The 26971-nt window shown below is 36.6% G+C and overlaps 1 protein-coding gene across 9 annotated transcripts; it reads right to left on the bottom strand.

Annotated features, from left to right (window-relative positions):
* LOC117423065 (casein kinase I) lies at positions 1-23662 on the bottom strand. Of its 9 annotated transcripts, none has more exons than XR_004547737.2 (11): positions 23148-23662; positions 13423-13464; positions 11297-11407; positions 9889-10037; positions 9189-9417; positions 8593-8763; positions 8182-8330; positions 7754-7938; positions 6711-6850; positions 3986-4048; positions 1-2170 (listed from the first exon to the last, which is right to left on the bottom strand). XR_004547737.2 is itself a non-coding variant. In XM_034038464.2 (11 exons), the coding sequence occupies exons 1-10, from the start codon at positions 23221-23223 to the stop codon at positions 3998-4000; spliced, it is 1290 nt and encodes a 429-aa protein (XP_033894355.1). In that variant the 5' UTR covers positions 23224-23661; the 3' UTR covers positions 1-2170; positions 3986-3997. The 9 variants fall into 9 exon arrangements, 7 of the variants coding, with proteins under 7 accessions (XP_033894355.1, XP_033894356.1, XP_034784447.1 ...); XR_004547736.2 differs by having other exon boundaries at positions 3986-4053; XM_034038464.2 differs by having other exon boundaries at positions 7767-7938; positions 23148-23661.
* Between the last annotated feature and the right edge of the window lie 3309 nt (positions 23663-26971).

Consider the following 26971-nt stretch of genomic DNA (forward strand, 5'->3'; position numbering starts at 1 on the left):
TTTACAAGTAATAATTTATTTACACAATTTTAAAGTACACAAATACAGTGGCAATACAAATGAAAGAAAAAAAAAAAAAAGTCTTACAGGGCTAATAGATTACCATTACACAGGATACTACAGACTTGCTAATGTGTAAAGGGAGGAGATATGTGGAAAGTTGATGTGGTCAGCCATAATGAAGAGAATGACAAATAGTCAGAATCATTATCTTCTGACTGACATACACAAGAAGTTGACTCAATTGAAACAGTTGAAGGTACTGGTTATGGAAAAGTTTTATAGTGTGGACTGTATAATTACAAACAAAGTCCCACAGAACAGCTCCTCTCCCTTATAGCAATGTTAAAGCAGAGATCTTATAAATTCAGGTATATAACCTAGGTTTTTGTGCACATGCCTCAGTCAACCTTTTGCATTCCAACAGCAAGATTTATTTATTTTTTTCTTAAAGGCAGAAATCACTACTGTACACAGTTCTATGATGCAGCTTAAGGACACATTAGCAATAGCTATTAAACTTTGCCAAAGCCCAGTTTACATGCAGTGTTTCTCTCCAATTATTTATTTATTTATTTAAAACAGCAAAGTATGTCACTTAATAATAACATGTCACTTAAATGTCTGATTACCCTACTTTTTACAGACCAAGAGTCACAAATCTGTTTTTGGTACCATTTAAAATGTATATTAAAATAGGAAGATCAGTCCATTTATTTAAAGAAGCAAGTTATAAAATGGGGCTTAACCATAACTCGCCACTTGTTTTGCATGAGACACCGGTCCCTTTTGTCTGATCCCTTGGTAAGATTGGTTTAAGAGGCAGAGGTCCTATTATAAATACTGCTCCTTTGAGTTGGCAAAAAACAAGTGTGTGTCCAAGAACTGCTAATCAAGGAGGCATGAACACTAAAGCCCTATTATACTACCAGGTCCCTGCAGTCTATTAAATAAGGCTTGATAGCTCAGGTTAAAATGACAGAACTTCGCAAGATTCACATGACAGCAAATGGATACATTTACATTTCTATTATACAAGTTTTATTATTTCACAGCTTTGAAATGGTGTAAAATGTCAATAGAAAACAAACATTATGGGACTGCGACAAACAGCAACAAAGTACAGAGAGCTTCAATGTGGAAGTCATTCAGTGAAACCAGGAACCCCACCAAAGACTATTTCTAAATATTAAAATACAACAGAAATCTGTGTTAAAAAAAAAAAAAAAGATATTTAAAATGTTACCCAGTTCCTTCTTCCACATTGTCATTGGCTTTAAAATGTTTTTAAGGATGTTAGTTGCAACTGTGGCTCCCACTGGCATCACTAGGCAATTCAGACAACATTATTGCACACAACTTGTCAGTGTCAAAGTATATGAATGTGGAAGAAAAACTTAAATGGTTCTATAAAACAAGCTAGCTAGCTAGCAAAAAATGTCTTGAAATCCTTAGTCAAATAGAAAAAAAGGAACATAGGCCATTAACAAGCATAAAAAGGGTCCATACCAAAAAACAAAACAAAAAGGTAAAGTTTAATAATTATTTTTAAATTTCACATGAAACATTTCCTGTGAGCCTTGAGGAATTTCAAGTCTTAAGTTCAAAAGTTTAAGTTTAAATTGTTTTTGTATAATCAGACAATAAAAGCAATACACCGACATACTACCCATCTAGACAGACTGGAGCCTGTTAAATTTAGCTTAACAAAACAAAGTTTTAAAAAGTTAATGTCTATCATTATACAGTAAGATAATAAAATCATTACTTTGCCAATAGTGGAGGGAGAACAAAAATGGCAAGGATAGCCAGTCCTCTTGGTGAATTGTCTCTCAAAGCCCACTTCTGCTGCTACTCAATGGTGCTTGCAGCAGGTGGCTTTTCTTGCAACATCTGCTTGGTAAAGGCGGGGGCTGCAGAAAAATGGTTCTGTTCCTGTTTTTGTATGCATTTTTTTGTTTTTTAAACTTGAGTTTTGTTTCTTTAAAAGGCATCATTAACTGTTTTTTAATTTGTTCATTTTGGGGTTTGTTTATTTTTTGCATCAGTGAAGCTGTTGGAATAGTACTAGTAGAGATCAGCCATGCATTATCTGCCCTCCATGGCAAATAGCTTTCTTTCATCGGTGTACAGCAGACTGGAGACCACTGGGGGCCACTCGAGATAGGATCTGTGCAGAAAAATGCAAGAGAAAAATAAATGTCAGCAACGTAACATTTTAACCATGCAAACTTAACAGTGCACATTAAATCAGAATCTCCCCCCAACCCGCCTCAATTTCATTACGCATAGTTATAGAAATTAAAAGTTACAGAATTGTCCATACAGAGGGTCACCTGATTAAACCTCTCAGGACTTCTTTATGTCCTATTTAGTCAAACAGCCAGACCCTTTGTTTAAGAGATTTGGAATGTATTACATGATACCAACAAGTGACAACTTTACAAAGTGACTCATAAGAGCACTTCTTAAACAAAATGCAAGCTTTCTCTTTTGAAACCCAAAAGTGGAACTTTCCACTCTGTCCAATATCTGTCGCAAAGACCATTTATATTGATTATAACTGTATATTTTCAAAAATATTTACTATTATCCAAAAGTACATAGGATGCATTTAAAAAGCAAAACTCGACACACACTTGCACACCATCTTAAGATGGTGCTTGTAAATTACATTTGTGCATAACTAGCCAAACGTCACAATACAATCTGATCATGGAAATGGTTAAAATAGATCTAGTGATGTGCATTTTTCATATTTAAGATGTAAGATGTAAGATTCTCAATTGCATTGACCCCTAAGAATTATAGTTCTTGCACTCCTATTGCTTTTACAACAAAGCAAATACTGGGAAAAGATCAATGCAGGAGTTCTAAGATAAAGTTTCTCTGCTCAGTAATTGGTGAAAGTGTAATACATGCATGGAACAGGGAGAGAATGGATACTGGGGAACAGCATGGCAATCAAACTTCAGCAACCTCCAACAGTTTATTTAAAAAATAAAAATAAATAAATAGAAAGAAATAAGACTGATCCACCAGTGTTAAACAAGGTCAGTTCATTACGTGCAGGAAAACCTAAGTGATTCCAACATGGTCACAGTACACACAGCACATTGTATTTGCAATATTGTAACTTTAAAACATTCTTGGAGTTGAGAGAGAAATAGAAGACATTAATTTTAAATGTAACTATTTTATAAAGTATTTACTTACTGCTGTTTATTCTGTTTAATACTCACCCCCCACCCACCCACACTGGGCACAGACTGCTTTTTCATTTATAGAGTCGAGAATGTCTTGATAGAGCATTAAAATAAAATATTTTTTTAAATAGATACAAATAGATACAGGACTCCTGTACTGAACAATACTGCACATTTAAATCAAACACAAACAGCCACACCCAGGCAGACAAAAGGAACAATTCAGGAAGCAGAGCAGAAAAGCCAAGCACAAACACACACCTGCTGGTGCATTAAAGCAATAGGAGCACGGTTTTAGTTTTTGACCTTAAAGTTCAATAATCTTTTGGAATTTAGAATCTGTCCATGCTCGACGATACCCCAAAAATGTTCGCAGGGCCACAATTATACTCTAGGTGGATGAGAGGGACAAAAAGTTAATTCCTGCACTCAAGGCAGCATTCTGGCAACTAATGTAACTGGAAGCAGATGATTTATGCCTCTATACATGCCTACTCTGCGATTCCAAGCCTAAATTTAGGGGCAGTTGGGTTGTTTTCTCTGGCTGGGGGAGAGGGTTTGACTGCTGGGTTCTTATGGAATATTGAATGGTCAAATGAAGCCTTCAACTGTAACTTCACCCTCTAGCCAGCCTTATGAATTGTTCTAAAAAAGTATATGGATACCTTAAAGGGATGTTCATAGGGAATGTTGCATGGATCTTATTTATGCATATATGCCAGAAGATCTGTATTGTATGTGTCTAGTTTATAATGAGATGTGACCCAGCTGACACTCACCCAGTGCTGCCTTCAAACAAGAACGTGGCGAGCAGCTACTTGCCGTGGTGTTCGAAGGGAATGCTATTCTGAGGTGGGGGGGGGGGGGGGAGGAGGGGGGGAAAGACAGCCATTTGTGAAGAAAGAATACATTACAACTGGCCAGATAATCAGTTATAAAACCACCATGACTTAGTAATCCAACCTTATGACTTCCCATTTATGAATGTGAAAGCAGATCAGGACCTAAACATGGAGTTAGACAGATCTGATATGCTCTTCCAAAACACACATTTTAATCCCGATTTTTCTGAACTGTCCGTCTAATAGACCAGAGGGTATTCATGGTACGCAGGTAAATGAACAATTAAAACAAAAGCAAAAAAGACAATCCCAGAAAAAAGAAGTGTGTCTTCCTCATTTAGTGTGAGGGAGGAGAAAAGTTATCAGGAGATAGGATTTAAGGGTAGCTGACAATGCTGTTCATGCAGACTGGACTCAATTTGTTTCTGTCAATACAGAGTATAGCTACTTTAAAAATGGACACCAAGGCAAATAGCAGTTCTTTCTTGTTGCAGACAATCCAGGTCTCAACACACTGGGTTGGATTACCAAATCATGCAAGTAAAACTTGCTAATTTCTCTAACCTTTTATCAAATACATACATGAGAAACCCGATAGAAAAAGGGCAGTTGCTTTTGAGTTTTTATAAATGCAGCCCACTTTAATGTGACAGAGGAACAAGAGATAAGCTAATGGATAACCTCAACTGCAAGTTTTTATCCCCCGAGTTACCCCTAAAAGAGAATCTTAATTTAAATTTTCACACTGTGCCAACAGCAAGCTTTGCCACAAGACAATGACCACTCCACAATGTTAGAAACGCTGTATGCAAATAAAAGGTCTGGTTACTGAAGCCAAATGGAGATTTTAGCCCACTAAAAACAAGTCTATTTGGAATAAGCTGCACAAAGCAGCTTTCACGTGTGGGAAAACCCATCTTCACTGTAGGAGAATGCTACACAACTTCTGGCCTTTGCTGGAGTCATTGAATTAACCCTTTGCGGTCCTATGTCGGACCTGGTCCGACATTGCAATTATTCTTATCTGGTCCAATGACCCTGTCCGACATCAAAAAGACACAAAAAACGGGTTTCTAGTTGTTTTTTCTCCGGAAAAAGCAGAGAAAACCATTCAATGGCCGAGTGGGAGCGACAGGAGCCGAGACAAGCCGGAAAATAAAAAGGGCGTATCTCATGAATAGTCATACTTGCCCTTGGGATCAGATAGGGGCGGCCATAAGGAAACAAGCTGCCTGTGACTGCATCAGCACTCAGAGAATATCATGGACATTTGCAGAGCTTTTTTCAGATGTTACAGTAATAAAATAATGACTTGGATCGCATTATTGAGGCGTTTGGTGATAAAACGAGTGATCAGGAGATGATTAATCGGTATGTACGACTATTATTATTATTATTTATTTCTTAGCATATGTGAAAGCTATAGCGAACGAAAGGGTGGGGCGGGGCTGGAGATGCCTAGTGAGTGCTTTGTTGATATGCAGGGCCTTTTAAACCTGTTTGACTGTGGAAAAAAAATACTTTTAAACAGCGCGTCTAAAAATTAACTGCGCGTGTGAAAATAAATTGGACCCGACGCGCCTGACACGCACTTAATAAATGGACTGCAGAGGGTTAACTCCCTGGCCAGCTTGATTAAATATTACTACCACTACAACAACTTGCTTATATAGCCATGCAAGATACCTAGTTATTTCCAAATTCCTGTTTTTAACCAATTCTGTAATAGTTCCTCCCACCCTTCCAACAGCAATAGTCATTCAGCATTTAAAATTGAGATATCACAGCATTTGAAACTGCATACATTTTTTTCTTTTCTTTTTTTTGTTCTTGCCAATCCATCATTTTTCATACTGCGGATCCACAGCAAAGCCACCAGACCTATAGTGCCGGAGGACAACACAGATCTGAATGGCTCCACTGCAGACGCACAGGCGCCCTATCGGCCACAGGGGTCACTGGTGTGCAGTAAACCATGGATTGCCCTGCCGACCTAATCCCTCCCTACCTGGACGCCGCCCCCTAGGAACCCCTGGTGACAGTCGACAATGACATAGCCTGGATTCGAAACTGCGATCTCCAGGCTATAGGGCGCATCCAGCACTCCACGCGGAGCGCCTTTACTGGATGTGCCACTCAGGAGCCCTTGATACTGCATACATTTTAAATAACTACATTGAAAAACTGTTTAGTTACAAATCAAAGCTCCTTTGCTCCTCTCAGTTGAGCCAAAGTCAGCAGCTATGGGGGAACACCTAGGTACATGCATCAAAACTACCACCTTGCACATTGCTAAATTAATGTATAGTGGCTTATACCCAAGATGCACCACAGTAAATAATGTTTGCAAATACTGTACACATCCAATCTCTGTAAAACAAACATGAAAATATACAATTGTCTGCAAAACTTATTCCTAATAAAAATATTAGGTTTTTGAATGTCAGGCCTCAAAGCAACTGGGACAATCCCTTTTCTAAGCCTACAACTTTAAATAAATGTTTACATACCAAAAAAAAAAAAAAGATCATGCACACAATTACAACCAGGTGTTGCTGTTTGGGTATTCACAGTAAAGTGAGCTCTGATGGGCTGTGAAGCCTACAAACACAGGACTTTGATGTGAGGCTCTGCTGTTGAGTGAATGAAGTCTTACTCATACCTGTGACGTTGACATGCGTGAGGTGTCCTGCCTCCCTGTGAGGTCAGAGGAGGAGATGTTGACTGGGGCACCGCGGTGCAATCTCATACTGACTTTCCTCTCGCGCTCCATTCCCGATACAGGGCGGGGTGACGTATTTGCTACAGACAAAAAGGAAAAGGGTCAAGTCACACACCTGCGTTATGTCATCTCGCTAATGTCGTTTCCATCAGTACCATTAAACTGGGCTGTAAAAAGAGCAAATAAGCACTGTCCATCTACAGACCTTTCTAAAAGTTTACTGAGAGAGGGGATTTGTCCTAATTTAACCACCTGCTTGCATCACATTCTTTTCTTTGCCTGCCCCCCCCCCCCCCAGTCAGTTTCACACGCAGAAATCTCTACACGTGGCTGCTCAATGTCACTACTTCCATCAGCCTGTAATCTGAGGCACACAAGAGTCGTCAAGTTCAACTTGGTTGATTTTTTTTTTCCTACCAACTGGGAAAAAAAAAAAGGGCTAAGTTATTAAAGCTTTCAAACTCCGGTCATATTGAAATGTAGCAAAACAAAAAGCAACCTCAAGTTCTTGTGGTAAAAAGATTGTATTTAAAAAAAAAAAAAGCATAAACTAAATATTCAACATCTTAAACTGAAATCAACAGAATGTCTTTTCATAATCAAGAACACTGGTAAAGAAAGAGTTAAAGGTATTGCAGGACAAGTTAAAAGGAAATTAAGTTTCTTCTGGATTTGGCAACATAACCTATAAGCAAACTTCCTGTTCTTCAAATCAACTGGAAACCACCATTAACCTTTCCCCTTTTTCAGCGAGCCTCACCCTGGAACACACTATCAAGTCAAATGAAATACAACAGATATGACTTGAATTTTGTAGTAACCGATACCAGGGTTCTGGATCTTATTTTCAGCTAATGTACAGGTCAGAATATATCTACCACTTCCTTGAGTGGATATTTGACAAAATGAACACCGCAGCATTGACTATTCCATACCATCTTGTTTTACACTGAAGGATTTTAGAACAAAGAATCTGGACTTGCCCTTTGTTCCTACCAGTGTGAGAGGTGGGAGTCAGAGGAGTGGGCGGTGCGACATCCTGGGTTCCCCTTGGCCTCCCAGCGGTTGTGGGCGGCAGCACCCTAGTGCCTGGATTCCGTGTGTGCCTCATTCTCTCCTCTCGCTCCCTCCTCTCTCTCTCTGCATCTTCGGCAGCTCTGTTGGCACCCTGAGAACAAAAGAAATGCACGTCAAACAAGATTATACTGCAAGACATGGAGGCAAGACAAGGTTATTTTTATTAAAGACATGCCCATTACCAAATGTCCCAAACACACAGCTGTATTTAACACAAACACAGATTGCATAAGAATTGTTTCCACTGCTCTACAGTCTGAGGCTGGTGCAATCAAACATTTCAGCTGGACTTTAAAAAGGCGTTTCTTTTTATCAAACTAGGGACAATACTCACAAATTTAAGCATGTTCCAGTCGAACACATAGTCATAGGAAAACCCTTGTCTGTGGAAGAGATTCCTGAAGAGTTGTCGCAGGTATGAATAATCTGGTTTGTCATCAAAACGAAGAGACCGGCAGAAATTCAGGTATGTTGCAAACTCGGCTGTAAAGAAACACATAAAATGGTTTTATACCCCAATATTGTATTGCAACCCTCTATAGCAAAGGTGTACAACCAAACTTATCACGGGCCGCATGGCCGCAGTGCATAATACAAAGCAAATTAAATATCTACTTGCTCAAGTAGTTTTTATTTTAGCCGACGAGTTGCTCATTTGTAGCAAGCAGCAATGTCACAAAAGGCACAGGGTAGTGACGTCACCGCCCTAGCAACAAGCCTCCTATGTTGGAAAAGGGCTACATACATGGGTAGCCCTTGCAGAGGACTTCAATGGGGGTTGACATTTTCTTCTCGCTGATTCGTTCGTATTTTTGCCTCTTGGTGGCTGCTTTGAGGCCCTGCCAGGGCAGAGAGCCCAGGTTGAAATACATCAGCACATAGCCCAGGGACTCCAAGTCATCACGGCGGGATTGTTCTGTTGAGGGTAGGGAAGTAAACAAATTTGAAACAGAACGAACCACACGTGTCATAATACAGAAATGGGCCTCTGGCCACTTGGTTCAAGACAAGTACTAGCATGCAATGAAAACTGAACAGTCAAACAATCCCAACACAGGTCGATGGAACTTGTACAGAGCCATGTGCGAACACACAATCCAATCATTATATGGCTTAGGGACAACCAAACTAATAGCATTAATTACATAATACAAAACAATTTTGAAACATGTAAAAAATGCTTTCCCACCAAGTACAAATTACAAGTATGAAAATATTGAAAAACTTAAGCAATGCTAAAAAACTTGTTTAAGACATTAGACTTACAGCTGAAATGTTTGTCAAATAAATCAATTAGTATATTTTTCCTTTCTAGTTGGTATTACATGTGAACTTGCATACCGATTCCCAGATGTGTGTTGATGGAAGCGTAGCGGGCTGTGCCGGTCAGGTTCTTGTTCTCGCGATAGGGAATGTGCTGGTGTGTGCGTGCATCCCGGTATTTCTTGGCAAGGCCGAAGTCGATGATATAAACGAGGTTCCCCTTCTTCCCCAGTCCCATTAGAAAGTTGTCAGGCTTCACATCTCTGTGGATGAAGTTCTTCGAGTGGATATACTCAATGCGGCTTATCTAAAATAGGATTCAAGCCCTGCAAATTAAACACCATTACACTGCAACGGAAGAGTCTACTTTACAAAGTAAAAAATAAATATTTATATATTCAACTCGAAGCAAAGGTTTACTGGAGTACAAAAAAGCCTGTTTCTTCTTGGACTATTTGAAGTAATGTAGTAGGATTAAGAAGTTAAATAAAAAAATAAAATAAGACTAAGTGTTAATAAAAATAAAATTTGGTAACAAACCTCAAGAAGACGGTTCTAAAAACAAGGACTTGACTGACAGGCACCTCCATCTCCAAATTCTGATCTGCTCAATACTTGGAATGTCCATCAAATTTCATCACTCGCATACATGTTTGAGCACCACCACTGTATCTCCATTGCCAAGATTTCATGAAGACATTTGTGATTAAGTTACATATCTTTTTCATCTACAAGTTTAGAGGTTAATAAGCTTTTGTTAAAGATCAGTTGCCCTTACCATCTGATCAGCCAGCAGCAAGACAGTCTTTAGGCTGAATTTTCTTGAGCAGAAGTTGAAGAGGTCCTCAAGACTTGGTCCCAGTAGCTCCATCACCATGACATTGTAATCACCTTCTGCTCCACACCATTTAATTGTGGGAATACCAACTAAAAACAAACAAGTCTTAAATACCTATTCCAATCATGTTTTTGAAAATGATAAACTAAATTGGATAGACCAGCAAATGTAATGCCTGAACATCTTAAATCACTAAAACAGATTACACATTTAAGGAGGAAGCTAAATAAACATGCCAAACAAATGTTAAAACCCAAATGAAATATAATGCTCATTTGTGTAACTGAAGTGGTCATCCAGAATAGAAGTGTAATAGCTCCCTCTAGTTGTCTCTAAGCAAATGGACGAGAAGCTGAAGGTGACCTTACTCTATAGAGCTGCAGTGCTTCATATTAACACAGAAACACTGAGACAATGTCTTCAAACATGTAGGGAACACACATGTCACTTTGACTTGTAAAATCTGGTACCCTTCACATATAATCCTTTGGCTATAATTCCTTCTTGCTTGCAGCAACGGCCTTCTTAATATTCATATGATTTTCACAAATGTGTGAGGAACTGCAGTCCTTCAAAGCTAAAATAGATGCTGTAGTACCCCCACAATCCTGCTAAACATTTGACAAAATGTGTAACTTCTACAACATGCAATATTATTCAAATGTATAGGCCTATTTTGTATAAATTATTACAAATAAATAAATTTGTAAATGTTTCAATTACTTACAGATGCTATTAATTTACAACTTCATTGTAGTAAAGACAAGCAAGCTAGGTTGACATCATACACATTTAAGTGCAGAATTGGTTTATGGCTTCAGTTCTATAACATGTGGACAGTTAGGCATGCATTTGAAAATACAGGCTCAGGGCTTGATGCACTGCAAACAGGATGTCTAATAAGAGCAGAAATGACTGAACAGTTCTAAGAGTAGGGAGATTAACAGACTAGATGCTGCCTTTAAAGAGTTACTCAGGACAGCACAGGGTAGCTAATAGTACATTTAATGTATGCAAACAGTTCAGGAGAATGTGATGGTCGAGTGAATAGAACCTGGGTCACCCGAAAATCAAATTCGCAGCCACAAGACATTGAAATACACCTGCAGACTGACACTCAATTAAATAAAGTATACACCTGAACAAGATCGGCAAAAGAAGAATTTTTAAAAAGCCTACAAAGCAAAACTGATACACCTTCCAATCCTTTCTAGGTGCCAGTGGGTGAAACACCCTTTACATAGCAACCGATTCCTATCAGTAATATGGAAGCTATGCAGATTTCAGTTTTTTTTTTTTTTTTTAATGTTTAAATAAATATTGCTTATTCAGCATGTTTTTTGCTTACCTCCTCCCTGCATCATTTTGTAGATCTTGCTCTCTATGTGGAGCTGTGGGTGTTTGGTTTTCACACATTCTAGTTTAATTGCAACTTCTTCTCCAGCAGCAATATCTGCTCCTAAAAAATAAATAAAAACAGAAAAAAGTTAGTGCTTTGGAGACTTGCATGAAGAACACACAAACATCTGGCCACACAAGAACCCTGGGCTCAATGCAGCACACACTGTTTCAATGGGGTGAGGAAACAAAACATTCATTATGACAATGTATCAGATACAGAAATTAATAGGTATGCTTTTTAGTTAACGGTTTAAAAAGGTGTACTATACATTGTATCCACACAACTTCTAATTTTAATGTAGTCTACTAAATTACAATACTGAAGGTGTACTTTAATGATACTGCAACTAATCTTTATTCTAGTGTGAAAACCATAGCGACATATTCATGGTCATTCACATTCTAGAGCATTACCTACCAACAGATCCTTCCTTTAAACATGTGCAATAGACATGCATTGGTAAGTCAGCAAAACATTCAAAGTAAACAGTTATGTGCTATATAATGTTGAAGTAAACTGTGCAAGAATGCTTTAGATTTCAATTCACTATATTGGCAATGAAGACAGCAATATAGCCCTGCCAGAAGCTTAATATCTGCCTGCAAACATTCATACAAGAAAGTAAGTTATACACAGGCATACATTAACTGATGTTAATACAACTGCATATTTACTGTTGCAACAAATATTTCTCTAGCACAGGCTGGGCTGCGGATGTACAGCATTCCATTTACAAGAAATATTCTGATCAAATAATTGGTATTTGGACTGTTTTGGCACAATAAAAGGACCTACAGAAGTTTAACATTTAGAAACGGATAGACCCTATTTTTTATTGTTCTGTAAATACTACCGATGGTTTCTTAATTTTTTTTATTTGCTTGCATATTTAGTTGCATTATATAACAGGCAGCCTGAATGTGCATCATGTTTCTATGTATTCCAACAATGCAGCCTTTAAATAGCATAATGCCCATATTTTATTGTTCTATCAGCTAGATTGACTAGAAGTCAACTGCTTGAAACCCCTTTTCAATTAAACTACATAAATAAAAAAATGATTGCCATATTTTAGATGTTCTGTAATGAAAACTATCATCTTTGATAGAAATGCACAATAATCCACCATGTAACATTTCGTAACCAATAGCAGTTCTCTGATGAAATGTAATAATTAACTGCATTACAAACTGTATGTACTAAGGCTATGGTACTTGCACACCAGGTAACGGCTGAATATGCTATAGCTCTAGCCAGATAAGATAAAAATGTGGTACAGGAGAAGGAACTAATAAATCACCTGCATTCACTTAGTCAGCACTGCCTTAAACCAAAAAAAAACAAAAACATGTGCATATGGGGACAAAACTGTGCAATATAGACCCTTTTGGTAACACAGAACCAGCATTTGACAACTGAATTGTGGGTGTATGTCCGTGCACCGGTGAAATATTGCTTCACAGAAAAGATTAGTGTGAACATGGTCTGTACCCTCTGCTAGGAATAAACTGAGACCAATAATTGCAAATAGTCTGGTCAGGCTTTGCATAACACACATCTCAGCTTTTATTTTGAATCACTGTTCAACAAATGTTTGTTTAAATGTTTTCATATAAATAGTATCAATAAAATGTCAATCCAACTTATTGTCAGCTGAAATTTATAAAAAAAAAATACGAAGGAGGAACTCTATATAGCTCTTCATTAATGCATTGACAGGCAAATTGCCTATACTCGTATTAGAAATTATTCAAGTTCATTAAAAATGGGACCAAGGTTGACATTAACACATGCATCATTTTCTTATAGCAAAAAAAAAAAAAAGTAAAATTGTTGTGTAATGTTTAGATGTTATGGGGACATACAGGAGTGTTATACTATGCCATCATGTTCTGATATTTAAGGCATTTACAAGAAGCAGTAGAAAATGTGACATACAAACTCATTAGGGTGAAGTGTGGATGTGATCACCAATATTACATCTCCCACCTTTTGTGTAACATGCAAGTGTGGCTGCTAAAGGCAGAGTTCTTAGTACGAACTCCACAAGTTACAAAGCATCGTAAACAAACCTTTTATGCTGCCACTGCTAGTACCTTCGGTAGCTTGTTTTCCTGCAATAAACAGAACAGTCAGCGCATGGATATTTCTACACACAGCAGTCTTCCCATCTCCTCTTCCACCCCATCTGTATTGAAATCAGACTTCACTTCAACATTACATCGACAACTGCAAGCCATAGTGAGCCCAATATAAATACAGGAGTTAAAATGGACTAAAAAGGCAAGGACGGTGATTCGTATTTATCTTTAGACCAACCCTTCTGTGGGTTGTTGGGACTGTCATGTCCAGTTTTATTCTGTGTAGAGAAATAAAAAAAACAGACAAACACTGACAATTATTTCACAGATAACTTGAGTTTACAGTCCGACTCAAGATGCTTAACACATTCGCTTGTGGAGGGAGATCTTTAAATTGATTTATTTTTTACATTTTCTCCCGCTATTAAATGAATTACCCTGTAAAGGAGGCTTAATTTTCGCCTCTTACATTTCATTGTTCACTGCAGGTGTGAGCAGCATGCTTTTTTAAATAATGTTATTCTCCATACCAGTTTAGAAATGCTTTTTATTTGCATATGAACTACAATTCTAAATTAATTAGTAGTTTCTAGATTGGGACTGTTAATTTAACATTTACATACATGTTTTAAGAGTTGCAGTGAACCAGTTGTCATTCATTTCTCAAAAAAAACAAAAAAACAAACGCTCAAACTGTACTGGTGTAACATAACTGGGCACTGGAATTGCAGCTTCCTTAACACAGGACAAAGTTAAAACCGTCTCATCCTGTTTAACACGTTTAACCCCCAGACCTAATGACAGACATGCTGCACTGTGCCTTTTCAAGATGCAGCTAGTCCAGTGCATTGTGGGACCTGCGCAGAGTCAATGAAAACAAGACAAACCAATCTGGCACAAGCACACAGGATTTATATTACTACTGTTGTGCAGCTACTCCACTGTGCAAATGATCTAATTTGCATCTCAATTGTTCCCATGGCTATTGTTTAAAGAGGGCACTAGACAGAGGCAAGTGCCTTTACAAGGAACTGAATAGTTGGGTCTTGTCTACTCCTGCACATTAAAGTTTTCATTATTCTTTAGTGACTTATTTTGGGAACTTTTACTAAAATGCTCACTATAAAACAAAAGATCTGATGCAAAGCTTAACCCTATATACCGACAGCCAACTACAGATCAAATATAGAAAGCACAAATCAAAAAGCAGGGTTCCTCACTTGATTTCTAATAGCCATTGAATGAAGTGTTAGCGATGCAGAGCTTGTCTATTTACCATCCACTACTACCATCGACCAAGATCTTCATTAAAAGTGAAATACTTATTCAGAATAAAACTACACATGGGGAATATTCTTTATTTACATGGTATGTGGAAAATTCATCATTTAAGTAATCTCGGATGGACTTGAAAAAGAGCTGTCCAGGGACTTTCAGAGTACTGGTATTATATTTGAAAACACTATTTAATTGCACACACAATTAGTATTGTTGGAAATGCAGAGATCGCTAAATGCAGCAACCCTGAATAACAGACACAGAGAAATCTAGTGTATTTCAACTGAACTGCAGGGGCTTCCAAACAGCTTGTGCAGGCATCCCCTGCCCCAATCCACCAACAGCAGCAGCACACTAGCATGCTTACATTAAGTACATTAGCATGCTTGCGTATGCACAGAGTGCAGACACTATCCCAAAACTATTTACATACAAATCCAAAACTTGTCAAAGGGCATCATGTCACAATCCAGCTACCATCTCAGCGTAGATTTTTACATTGCTGATTTCAGGCCTTATAGACAAGACATTAAGATTTCAGGGTAAGGGTTAATCATTTCTATCTACAACATGTTTCAATTAAATTGCCCTTAATCTAGGCAAATACACATAAAAGCTAACCTGCTATATTTCCTATTACTACCATCATTTAATCATAAACCCCATTATCCAAAGAAATGTAATGCTGCCTCAATAGTGCCTTATATGCACACACATTTAACAAAAGAGATTTGGATATCAACAGTACAGCATTCATTTTACATTGGAAAGAACCTTGTTCTTACAAATAAGGTTATCCATAATGGACTAGGATTAAAAAATGAATACTCAAAACTGTGTCAACAGCACAGCAGACTGCACACCATATACTCACAGCAGCGTGGCACGACCAATGCAGAGTTGCTGCTTCTGTTTGAGGGCAGGGACGAGTACAGGAACGACAACAATCTCTCTGAATGAATGTAACGGATGGAAGACAAAAAGTGGGAACTGAGGTCTTGTTAAAATGCATTTTAGATAGGTATTGCTGTCCTGCATTTGTTTTTTGTTTGTTTAATTCTGTGTAAAAATACAGCCCTGCCACCATGTAATATGTACCAAATTACAGCATCACCTCAAAACAAACGCTGCAGAAAGAGACCAATTTAAGCACACAATTAAAAATGGTCATGTATGACAGTAATGCAGAACATACATGTCTTATTTGCATTAACACACAATTACATGCATTCTGCTGCACAGATCTTGAGAAATTTGTAGCCTATTATGTGGAATTGCTTTGATATCTGCCTTAAGGCAAAATGTAGATTTCTACAGTTAGAATATATTTATTAACTACTTAATTGTGTAACTCATGCTAAATCTTATGATTGCAAAGGATGGTCTTCATCCGAGAAGAATCCGATAGACAATTACTTGTCTGGTTGCAGCATCACTGTACACAACCTATGAGGACTATGAAGAGAGACATTTGCTTTAAAATGATCCAGTCTTTCTGTAGAAAGAGGCCAGACTGGACAACTCTTAATACTACGGTCACCAATCACAGAACTGAAACCAGTCGTGCTACATTCTTACAAGACATTTTTTCACTAGCAGACTACACCAAAGACCCTACAGGACTTCCTGACGGCCATATCCTAATTTCTTGTGATTGCAAGAGTTAAATACTGTTACATAACCTTGGAGATTCAGCTGGTGGACTGAAAAAAAAAAAAGTCTGTCTACATTCAATTTATATACATGCAAACATCTCTGCGCCTAGAGACCCAATATATAACTATAGCATGAGCCAAGCAGCAAGGGTGTGGACTAATGAAGTCCACATTACAGAGATCCAGCACTAAAGGGCTTGAACACATATGGTATTCAAGACTTGATTTCCATTACATAATAATCAGTGCTGTCAAGCTGCACATAGAGTACTCCGTCAGTCTCAGATCACACGCTGTTCAGCGCTTTTAGCGACACGTGATCCACAGATCTTGTATTATATATATTTTTGTACCTATTAATGCCATAGCTTCTATTAAGTATTACAATTTCAAAACTAGATAGTTATATAAAAACTGATAAGTTAGCTTATAATGGATATATGAAATTGTTTGATATCCAAAAGAGAGTTCAATAAATTACATTTATGTTGATATAACTGCAACATTGCTATTAAAATTAGATATCTTATTCGGTAGAGAATCTTAATACATAATTAAATTTAGGGCAATTTAATTCCCTAGCACTGGTTAAAATATTTTCCAGGGTCAGAGTTTCAGGGTGGAGATTTCAAACAAATTTCCACAGCACACCACCTAGAATGAATACTCTTGACTAAGAGATGAGTGTGGTGTTAAATAAATCACTAAATAAATAAATTAATTAATTAAAAAAAAAAAAAACTTACAACCTTCCACACTTTTTACTAACAAAATAGTAAAATACAGGCAGTATGGAAACCACTTAAAAGACTGGGTGTAAGGGAGGACATTTCTCACTGTATGGAAAGTATGCCAAGCAAGAAACACTATTGCCTATAAATAAAAATTAAAATTAAAAACTGACTTCAAAATACCAGAAAGTGGGAGTTCAGGTCATGCTTGATAAATGATGCAGTGGTCAGGTGACAGGCCCACGTTTTCCTGTATTTATTTTATTATGCTGCTGCAGGATTACAGGTGACTCAGATATCAGTAACAAACATCTTCTGCCATACAAAAGAGAAATAAGTACAAATGAAATGCAATAACCTACACATGTAAAAAATGTTTGACTAGATGACAGATGCCTCCATATAACAATTAATTTTGTAAATGAATTTGAAGCTCACTTTGACTAGAAACAAGATGCACAGAAGACGCCATGTTTAAATCTGCAATTCTAGTCCTATGACTTTTCTGTATTTCATGCTATCATAACAGGAAGTCTGAGAAGTGCTGCAAGAACATTTAGAACCACTTTCTCAAAGCAATATGACATGGCTGGACGGTTTAAGATGAAAACATCCGGAACTTAAAGCTAGTTTGTCCGAGAGCTGAGCTGTGGTAGATTACAGCAACAGTCAGAAATATGGTGACTTCTGATATCTATCATTGCGCGACTCATTGTACTCAAATAAATAAAAAAATAAAAAAAAAAACAGTAGAGGCAACCACCGTGTGACCAGACAGAACTGGCCAGATATGCAAGCGAAATGTTAGAAAATGCGATAAAATTCGGACTGAAAACATCACAGTTGATTATTGGGAAGATCGCAAATGGCATGCAACCAATTTCAATTGTGGCGGATTCAACTTCAAAGTCTTTTGTCGAGCCAGATTACAGAAGGCTGTGTTGATTTATTTATTTATTTTTTGCTATTCTGGGACAGATGAGCGATGTTAATACATTTATAAAAAAAGATTGCTTCCATTATGTCTTTGTTGGTCTTTTTTCTACTGCTGCCAGTCATAAGTACAAACTATTGCTATTAGTAAATTATTTTTAAATGGAATATTGATTCTTTGAATTAACGTGATACTGTACTTGGAATAAAGTCAGTTTGGCGTGAACATAACTAGTTATTGCCTCATATAAAGCAAGCAGGATAAATTAGAGATTTGGACTTTAGCATGGTTTGAATAATTAGACTGCATTTTTGTAATAATGCAATTAATGATCGCCCACTAATCAAAACAGACCATTATCGTACCGCCAATGCTTTTTTTCATATTGCTTCACTTTTTATAAAATTTATTTTTATATATGGCTTAATTTAGTAATTTAATTCAGTTATTTTTTTCCGTCAAACAACTTAATGGGTTTTTAAATAGGCCAAGCCTTCATTTTTCACATCGCAACATGTTACTAAGTGACTAACTTTATTAAAGCTACAATGAAAAATAGGGTTTTGTTGGACACTTACAATCGTTATGATGAGTAACTATTTAAATTAATAAAGAGGAGTCGCTTCGGCATTTAAATGAAAAAGTAAGACTTACGATTTAAAAGCCCATTTATTTAGAGGTTTCACAGAAAGAAAAAAAAAGTAAATTAAACCAATTTTACTATTAATGCGTTTCTCAGTTGTGATTGAGATATGAATGGATTAACAGGCAATTACATTTAAGGAGTAGAAAAGCCAATGTAAAAGACCTATTTATAAACATGTGGTAATTTATAGAAAGCTATTTATTTTAAAATGCTCAGAGCCCCTGCAGCCAACGCACTTCCCAAGATGGTCGACTTCCGGTTTTCTCCTGCTGTCGAGAGCGCACAGAGGGGGATGCATACTATCCTCCTTACACAGCGTCTTTTCAAAATGTTTATTTTAATGTTTAAACTATATTTTTTAAAAGTTTTAACGTTTATTAAACGGAATCTAGCACCCCTACACCCCATCCCGCAGCAGATCTGAACTCCTCAATCTTATCGGTGTTTAGGGACTTGGAGGCACAATCAGTTCCAACAAGTACAAGTTTTGCCCAAAGTTCCTTAAAAAAACTGACCTCCTCACAGTAGCCCTGGGGAAGGGTGTGCTGGATAATGTTCCCACAGAGACACATTGTTCGTCAGAGGGAGGGAGACCACTGTATCTGACAAGGCATTTGCATAAGACAGTCAAAGCTGGGCAGGGGAGAAGGAAAGTAAAGAGCTTTCCCACATCCCCAAACTCTGCTTGGATTAAATAAATGGGGCTCCAACTGTTAAGCCAGACTATTATACAACAATATAAAATCCCCTCTGTCAATTTTATAAATCAGACAAACAAAGCTTTCTTTTAGTAAGCGCTCTTGGTTATTTCTACTGATCTGGTATTTTGTTCATTGAGATAAGCCGATGATAGGGAACCAATACTGGGAAGCTCTAATGGGCATGTACGCCATGGGCTGTAATACAAAAGATTCCTATTGTTGCGCCATCAACCCCACCAGCTACAAGGAGTGTCTCTGCTAAACATTCCAATTTCAGCGTCCCTGGTCTCAAACTAACTAATGGTCCATGGTGCCAAATGAGATGGTGTTGGTGGTTTGGAAAAAGTATGTTCACTTCTGGGCAAGAGTACTGGAAAAATTAGCCCCAATTACTTAGCCGATAAAAACAAGTTCAGAAATCAAATCCCAGAGCTAAAGAGCAGACTGACATTATCACAAGACACTGCACCATCCAGTATTGTATCTGATTTGGCACTTAAATTACTGGATATTTAACCAGGACTTCTAGAACAACTGCTCCAAAGTATTGTTTGTAGTTAGCTAAAACTTCTGCATTTACTGACCAATAGGGCTTATGAACATTGTAAATTATTCCTGCAGAGCAAAAACATGCCTTTCAATGAGACAGCTTTATTTGATTTAATGGTGATTTTACTGAGTGTATCTACTGTGAATTCACACCTACGCACACAAACATATTCCGAGCAAATTTCACATTCAAAACACGAGAACTGCAAAGACTTACTTTTCCCATGATTAGCCTGAGAGGAAACAGACAATCACGAGTTCGACATGGCAAGTCAGAGAATCCCCTGTGCAACTGGGGAGAAACGAGGCATAAAAGGGAAGAGACTAGGGATTTTGTGGTTGTTATAAAAGTAAATAACTTTTACTGGATTTTATATTCCAAAAAATACAGGACATTTAATACAACCTCCTAACTAGAGCAATTTACTGGAAGAATTCCTTTTAAATTCCCATTGCATTGAAACAAACAAACTCAGTTCATATGCCAAAACAAACTGAACAGTTTGATTAAGAGCCATTCCCACTTGGTTGGTTTGGGCTGTTACATGAAATTAAAATTAACAAAGCATTTGGGAAGGGCAACATGAAAGCTAAAGGATCTCAGTTTGAATCATGCATGTGGAAACAGCTCTAAAAGACACAGTTCTTTTGCATATGCAAATGAAAGAATTAACCATTTTTCTTTTGAGCCAACTGGGAGTCAGTTAGTTTGGAGCATTCACATATGCAAACTATATTTGAAATAAACTGCCCAAATGAACCCAAGTAAGAATATCCCTTTACTTTTTCTAACACTGTGGCATAGCCAAACAGCTACCAAATGTTGCGTTTTCCTTGTTTTTACAGTTTTATTTCACAATAACTAAACTACCCCCCCCCCCCTCCTCATTACCAGGGGCATTGCCAAATTGCCAAAAATATTCTACATTGACATGTAAAAGCTTGATCCGAATGAGGCTGCATACATTTTGGACTAGGTTTGTAAGTCAATACATCACTGGTTTTTAATTCTGCAATTATGCTATGTAATGTTTAAATGCTAAAAAGGTACTGGGAGAGAAACTCCTGAAAATTGTAGTTTTCTTTAGCTGTGTTTGGGAGAGGGAAAGAACAATTATGTTTTGCTAAAACTGCAGGGTCTTTCATGTAAAATTATGCATGGAATGGAGACTGAATGGAATTAACAGAAAAGTGTGTTACTACAGTCAAAACCTGATATGTGGTGGAGTCATATATGCAGTGGGGGGGAATTAAAGGGGTTCTACCATTGGAGATGTGGCTAGGTCATGACCATTCATCATTCTACATTAGGTAGTACCTGGGGGCAGTAGTAAACAATTGTTTCTGGGCCTCCTGTTGCAACTCAGCAAAAATGTATGGTAGTATCAGAGTATGAGACTACATGGGGAAAGTTGTCAAGTGTCACACACTCAAGCTATGTGTTTAGTAGATTAGGAGACACAAGCCTAGATAGTTTCTACAGTTTTACAAAACTTTGTTCTCAGACCAACATAGGTAAATAAAACAAAAAAACAATACTAAATACTGAGGTGTATTTCCAGTCTACATGACAACTAAAGCGATGTATGGAAACGACACTTACTAAATTAAGGCATTACTACCCTTAACTTTGCATGTCTAACTTTTTTACAAAATTGTCTTCAAAACAGACAAGAAGCATTAGGACTTCAAAATGAAACCCTTCAATTGGATTTGCACAATGTTAATTTATTAAGAGTGCATGGACTTGGACACCACCACTCCAGCTGATTTGCATGGGCACAAAATCAAAATAATTGTATCGCTCTTTCCTGGTAGATTGAAGAACTCCCTTCAGATCTTGAATTTAAGCATGACAGCTTAAATTATACTTAACAGGTCACTAATAGGAAACGATTAATCTATAATTATATCTTATTTTCCATCCACAACACTTGAGAGGTTTATACATTTGCAAGCTGTTGTCTCTAGTTGATAGCAGTGGACCTGTTTGTTTTTCCCTTTAGACATAGATCAGTCTATCTCTGAAAAAGATCTGGTTGACCAGGGATCACTGGAAATGCTGACCTTAAAACAACAAGTGAACCAAATGCTTAAAAGCCTGAAACCAACATCAACCAAAGGGGGTGGTTGGGACAACTACTGTCAATGCTCAAGCACAGGTCAGGTCTCAACTACTCTTTTACATCCAATTGCAATCACTCAAGATTAATTACAGTATACTGCCTCTTAAATAAACTACAAAACATTATGTAACTACAAACTGTGAAAATAAACGAGGCCACTGGGTTTCAAACACCTACCACAATACCATATACCTCATTAATATATTATTAAAACAGTGAGTTATATTCACTATCATGCTGCATAGTTTTACCTGGCAAGAAGTGTTTACTATGCTTGACAGGAAGTGCAATCTCGCGAAGCCAGAAGATCCGTTGTGTAAATTAATTTCAGGTCCGACAAAATAAAGCCATATAATCTTCTATAAACCATAGATATTAACCACCACATACCAAACAATGCCATTGTGGAATGTATATAAAAAAATGAATCTGCATATGTTCCCAGCACTGGTTTACGGTACTTGGAACACAAAGGAGTTAATAAAATTAAAATAGTAAAAAAGAATGCATTTATTAAGTAATACAATCGGGTTATGATAAGGTTATATACTGTGTTGTGCTATTGTGATTATTTATACCGAAGGTAAACTATCCCCGTTTGAAGTACCAATTCCTATTTAACGTAACAAAAGGGGGGGTCTCAAAACAACAAGGACCCAAGCAAGACATTGTTGTGTACCGAACGTTGTCTGTTTCTATGTGGGGGAGAATTAATGAAGAATGTCAATAAGCAGAATATTTAGTTCTTATGTAATTGAAAACACAGTAACATGTTTAACAACAACTGCATCACTACGAACTACACTTTGGACAAAGAGCTTAGCTCATTAAATATGTACACATTGCTTCATTTGAATTATTAGATTATACTTAGATCGGTGTAGCATATCATGTAATTCTGATAAACTGGTTATTCTACTATAACACAAAAAACAACACGGGATAAATACGACTAACCTACATATTTTGTTGCCGTATTTTTGTACGTACGTCGTTTTGCATATGTATATTATATATATATATATATATATATATATATATATATATATATATAAACACGACATATTAATTTTATGGTTTAATTGAGTTCACTTACCCAAATAAATATCTCCAAATGAACCACTTCCAATTTTCCTCCCCAGTCTGTATCTGTTTCCAACTCTCAATTCCATGGCTTTTATTTAATATTTTCAAAGAATATAAGTAATAGTAATACAATAAATCCCAGAATATTTTCTAATTCAACCTTTTAAACCTCTGCAATAGTATTATTTCTAAATATTTCCTCTTCTCTCAGCTCTCCCCCGTCTCCCTATATTTAATATTATTGTTTCTTCTTTCACAACCCAAATTTCACCATCCCTTTTCAACCTCCCCGTTTTTCAAAACATCACAATATGAGATTTTTCGGAATGCCTAAAATGTGTAGATTCTGTTCCTGTCCTTTTGGGTGGCATTCCCTTTCGTTTGAGTAAGGATGGAGACGGATTTTATTTGCTACCGTTTTCTCTTCGCCAAACACTAACTATCTTTCCTAACCCTTCCTTCTATCTGAGCCTGTCTGCCATACTCCTATGACGTCACATCCCTTAGCAACAGCAGGTCAGAGTGAGGGTGGATGGGATTGGGCAGGGTCTGGAACAATAACAACCACTACTACAGTATGGTAACAGGCTTCAATACGTTTATTTTTTTGTTTTGTTAAGATATATTTTAATAATGCTTTGTCTATACAGTCCAGTCCTCCTACAAGGGAGATTCATATTTACTGCTCCGGTCCAACCCTGAAAGATTTTCAGCCTAACAGTAATGTCAGTAAACAGCTATTCCTAACTAAGAAATATTAAACCCTTTTTGTAGAATATATATATATATATATATATATATATATATATATATATATATATATATATATATATATATATAAAATCTACAAAAAGGGTTTAAATGATTACAAAATACAAAATTACAATTTATTTCAGGACTTTTTGGACATATTCGGACATATATAAACCTCTTCTTTACCTTTTCTTTACTGTTCACTGATCTTTTGTAATTCCTGTAAGTAAAGTTATAGTTTGTTGTGGACAAACCTCATTCAAATACAGAAATTACAATGAATTCCACCACAGCATTGTTTTTTTGTTATAATCCAATAATTGAAAGCTCTGAAACCTAAAAGGTAATAAGTAAGAAATGAAAAGAGTATATATTTTTTTACATTTTTAACCTTAAAATAAGTAAAGAAGCTTCAAATTAAAATTTAAAGTTATTTAGTATGTTTTACAATATTGCGCCTGTCAAATGGTAAAGCAGATTAAAATACAAGGTTAAGCAATGTAAATTACTAAATAAGTTTAATATCTAAGCATTTAACATACAGTAAGTTCAGATTTTAATTTTGGAACATGTGTTTCATATAATATCGTTGCTGTTTATTGATCTGATTCATGTAACGCATGAACTTTGTAGTTTGTTTTTCTGTTCTTCAGAAAGCCACGCTGATGCATTTATGAATTGTAGGGCTCCCTACGTCCTGGCTTTGAACAAAAGAATGGCTGCTTCTACATGTAACGGAAGCTCACCCGCAACTGTAACAGGGTCACAACAGGCTCTGTTATTTACACAGCTTTCAAGAAGTGTTGTTTCAACTGGTCGCAAACCCTGTTTCCTTAGTAACAAACTAGTTCGGCCCTAGTCTTCCTGTTTGCAATACAAAAGTGTAAATGATTTGCTTAGTTTAGTACCCAATTTATCTTTCCAATTGCAACCTAAATCGAACAAGTATTTTAGTAATACACCTATTCCCTGCCACATATGTGAACATGTAAGTGTGATGTATGTACAGGCCTACACTTTTTCCATTTCACACTGTATACCAATGGTCTTCTTTAAAATAGAAGAAGAAAAATTGATATTTTTAACTGTTAACCAACTAAATTGGAGTAGAGCATTCCATAATAAATAATACATAATACATACAATTCAGTAGAATTGATTGTAAATACCACAGCATTTTAGTTCATATAAAATTTCTATAATTACTATTGTCTATTGGACAAAAGCATTATTTAGAAATGAGGAACAATAAATATATGTGAATGAAATTATGCAAATTTCAAAAATATATCTTAAAAAACAGTCTTTGGTGCTATGTATGTATTCTTTTGATCCTGGACATCTGTCGGCTGAAAAATTGCCAAACACCCATATCTGTTCACAAAATCCTTAATTCCAGATTACCTTTGTTGTTGTCGCATACTTATCTAAATAAAATGGCTTTTTTCATTAGTGGAGTTGTTTTTACCCTAGTGTGGAAAACCACACATGTGTTCAATTCAGATGTCACATATTCTGCCTTTTATGAACTCAATTTGAAAGGGGCCCCATTAATACATGTTAGTCCATCATTAAAGTGAAAGACTACAGCAGTCAAGTCTTTTATCAAGCGTGGATGCTGCTACAGCTCTCGGAGCAAAATGTTTTTTCTTGTTTTTCTTCCACCTGCAACATTCTGCCTCAGTCCCAGAGATATTATCAACACAATTCAAGAAGTTTGTGAACAGTGTTTGCATGTTGGGGCATCTGACTGTTCCTCATTCACCATTCCATCATGAATACAATTTAAAGTGCTTTGATAAGACATATCAGGCGATCAGATGGTTTAAACATTTCCATGAAGAGTCAGCTGAAACTGTAGTAATCTATATTCTGATAAAAAAAAAAAAAATGCAGTCAATTATTTAGTAGGATTGCCTAAGTATATGATTGTTGTAATGGATTTAATTTACGTTTATGCATTTATGGTGTTTCATCTTTGAGTATACTAGTGTACTGGTATTATTGACCTTTGTTCTGGATCTAATAAAACAATCTTAAGCAACATTTTGGATTGTGTGCATATTCACAATAAGGTGTGGCTGTGCTTGCTCAGAGCTAGGCAGCTTGTTTAATTTCATTGTCTTACCAGTGGGACTTGCTTGAAACTGCAGGTTTGCCCTGAAGTAAAGGGTGTTGCAAATGCAGTTACAGCTGAGCAGATAGGAATAAGGGCAACCCATCCCCCACACAGTGAATAGGATACTCCAGAAACGGTTAAACCCTTTAAAGAGCAATCTTTATTTGGCCTTCCTGAAAAAAGTTTTAAGTCTGGTTATTGCTGGTCCCTATAAAAATCTACCACTGTAAATTTGCATGGTCATTTAGCAGTTTTCCCCCACTTTTCTCATGGTTTGTCATATTTATTTTTGTATTTTGTTTTACCATACATCTTTACAGTGCTTACCTATGCTTCACCATGTTTTAACTATGCTCTAGACTTTGATAACTTTTATAAGGGAGATGCTAGTGGTTGTAATGACATTTAGACCCCAACATTTTTATATAAAAACTAAAGTAAATAAATGAGTCCCAAAAGAATTAAATTGACTTACTTGAACACTAACGATGTAATGTTTTGTTTTCTTTAACGCTTGGTTCTTTTGTTTTGCTGAAACCGGTATTTCAATTTTTTAAAATCTTGTTTGACTGTTTACTGTCTGTTTGAAGATAAGATAACCTCTTGTTTTCAATGACGCATTAAGTTTATGGAAATTCAGGGTGTTAAACTATATTATCATAGAGAGGAGTTCATTTCATGCCATTAAATCTATATATATATATATATATATATATATATATATATATATATATATATATATATATATATATATATATATTAATGGAAGACAAATACAAGTCTTCTAGTTACCTTTGTTGTCCTTACACCAGTACTTGGGATGATTCCTTTGTTGTCCACTTGTATGAAGTTCTCAATTATACAGCCTAGATTATGAATATTACAGCTGTTTTCAAATAAATAGCTTCCATTTCAGCGAGGCTAACACAGCCCCATACTTTACAGACACTGCTATCACAAAG

This window comes from Acipenser ruthenus, chromosome 17 (assembly GCF_902713425.1).
Source record: "Acipenser ruthenus chromosome 17, fAciRut3.2 maternal haplotype, whole genome shotgun sequence".
Classification (NCBI taxonomy): domain Eukaryota; kingdom Metazoa; phylum Chordata; class Actinopteri; order Acipenseriformes; family Acipenseridae; genus Acipenser; species Acipenser ruthenus.

What these genes read in the sequence shown, in the direction of transcription:
- LOC117423065 (XM_034038464.2), bottom strand. Translation starts at nt 23,223, where the DNA reads ATGGAATTGAGAGTTGGAAACAGATACAGACTGGGGAGGAAAATTGGA. An exon ending in TGCTGCTGGCTGATCAGATG is followed by an intron (nt 9,418 to 9,888) that starts GTAAGGGCAACT and finishes ATCCTATTTTAG; the next exon opens with ATAAGCCGCATTGAGTATAT. An exon ending in CCTCTGCAAGGGCTACCCAT is followed by an intron (nt 8,331 to 8,592) that starts GTATGTAGCCCT and finishes GTTTCTTTACAG; the next exon opens with CCGAGTTTGCAACATACCTG.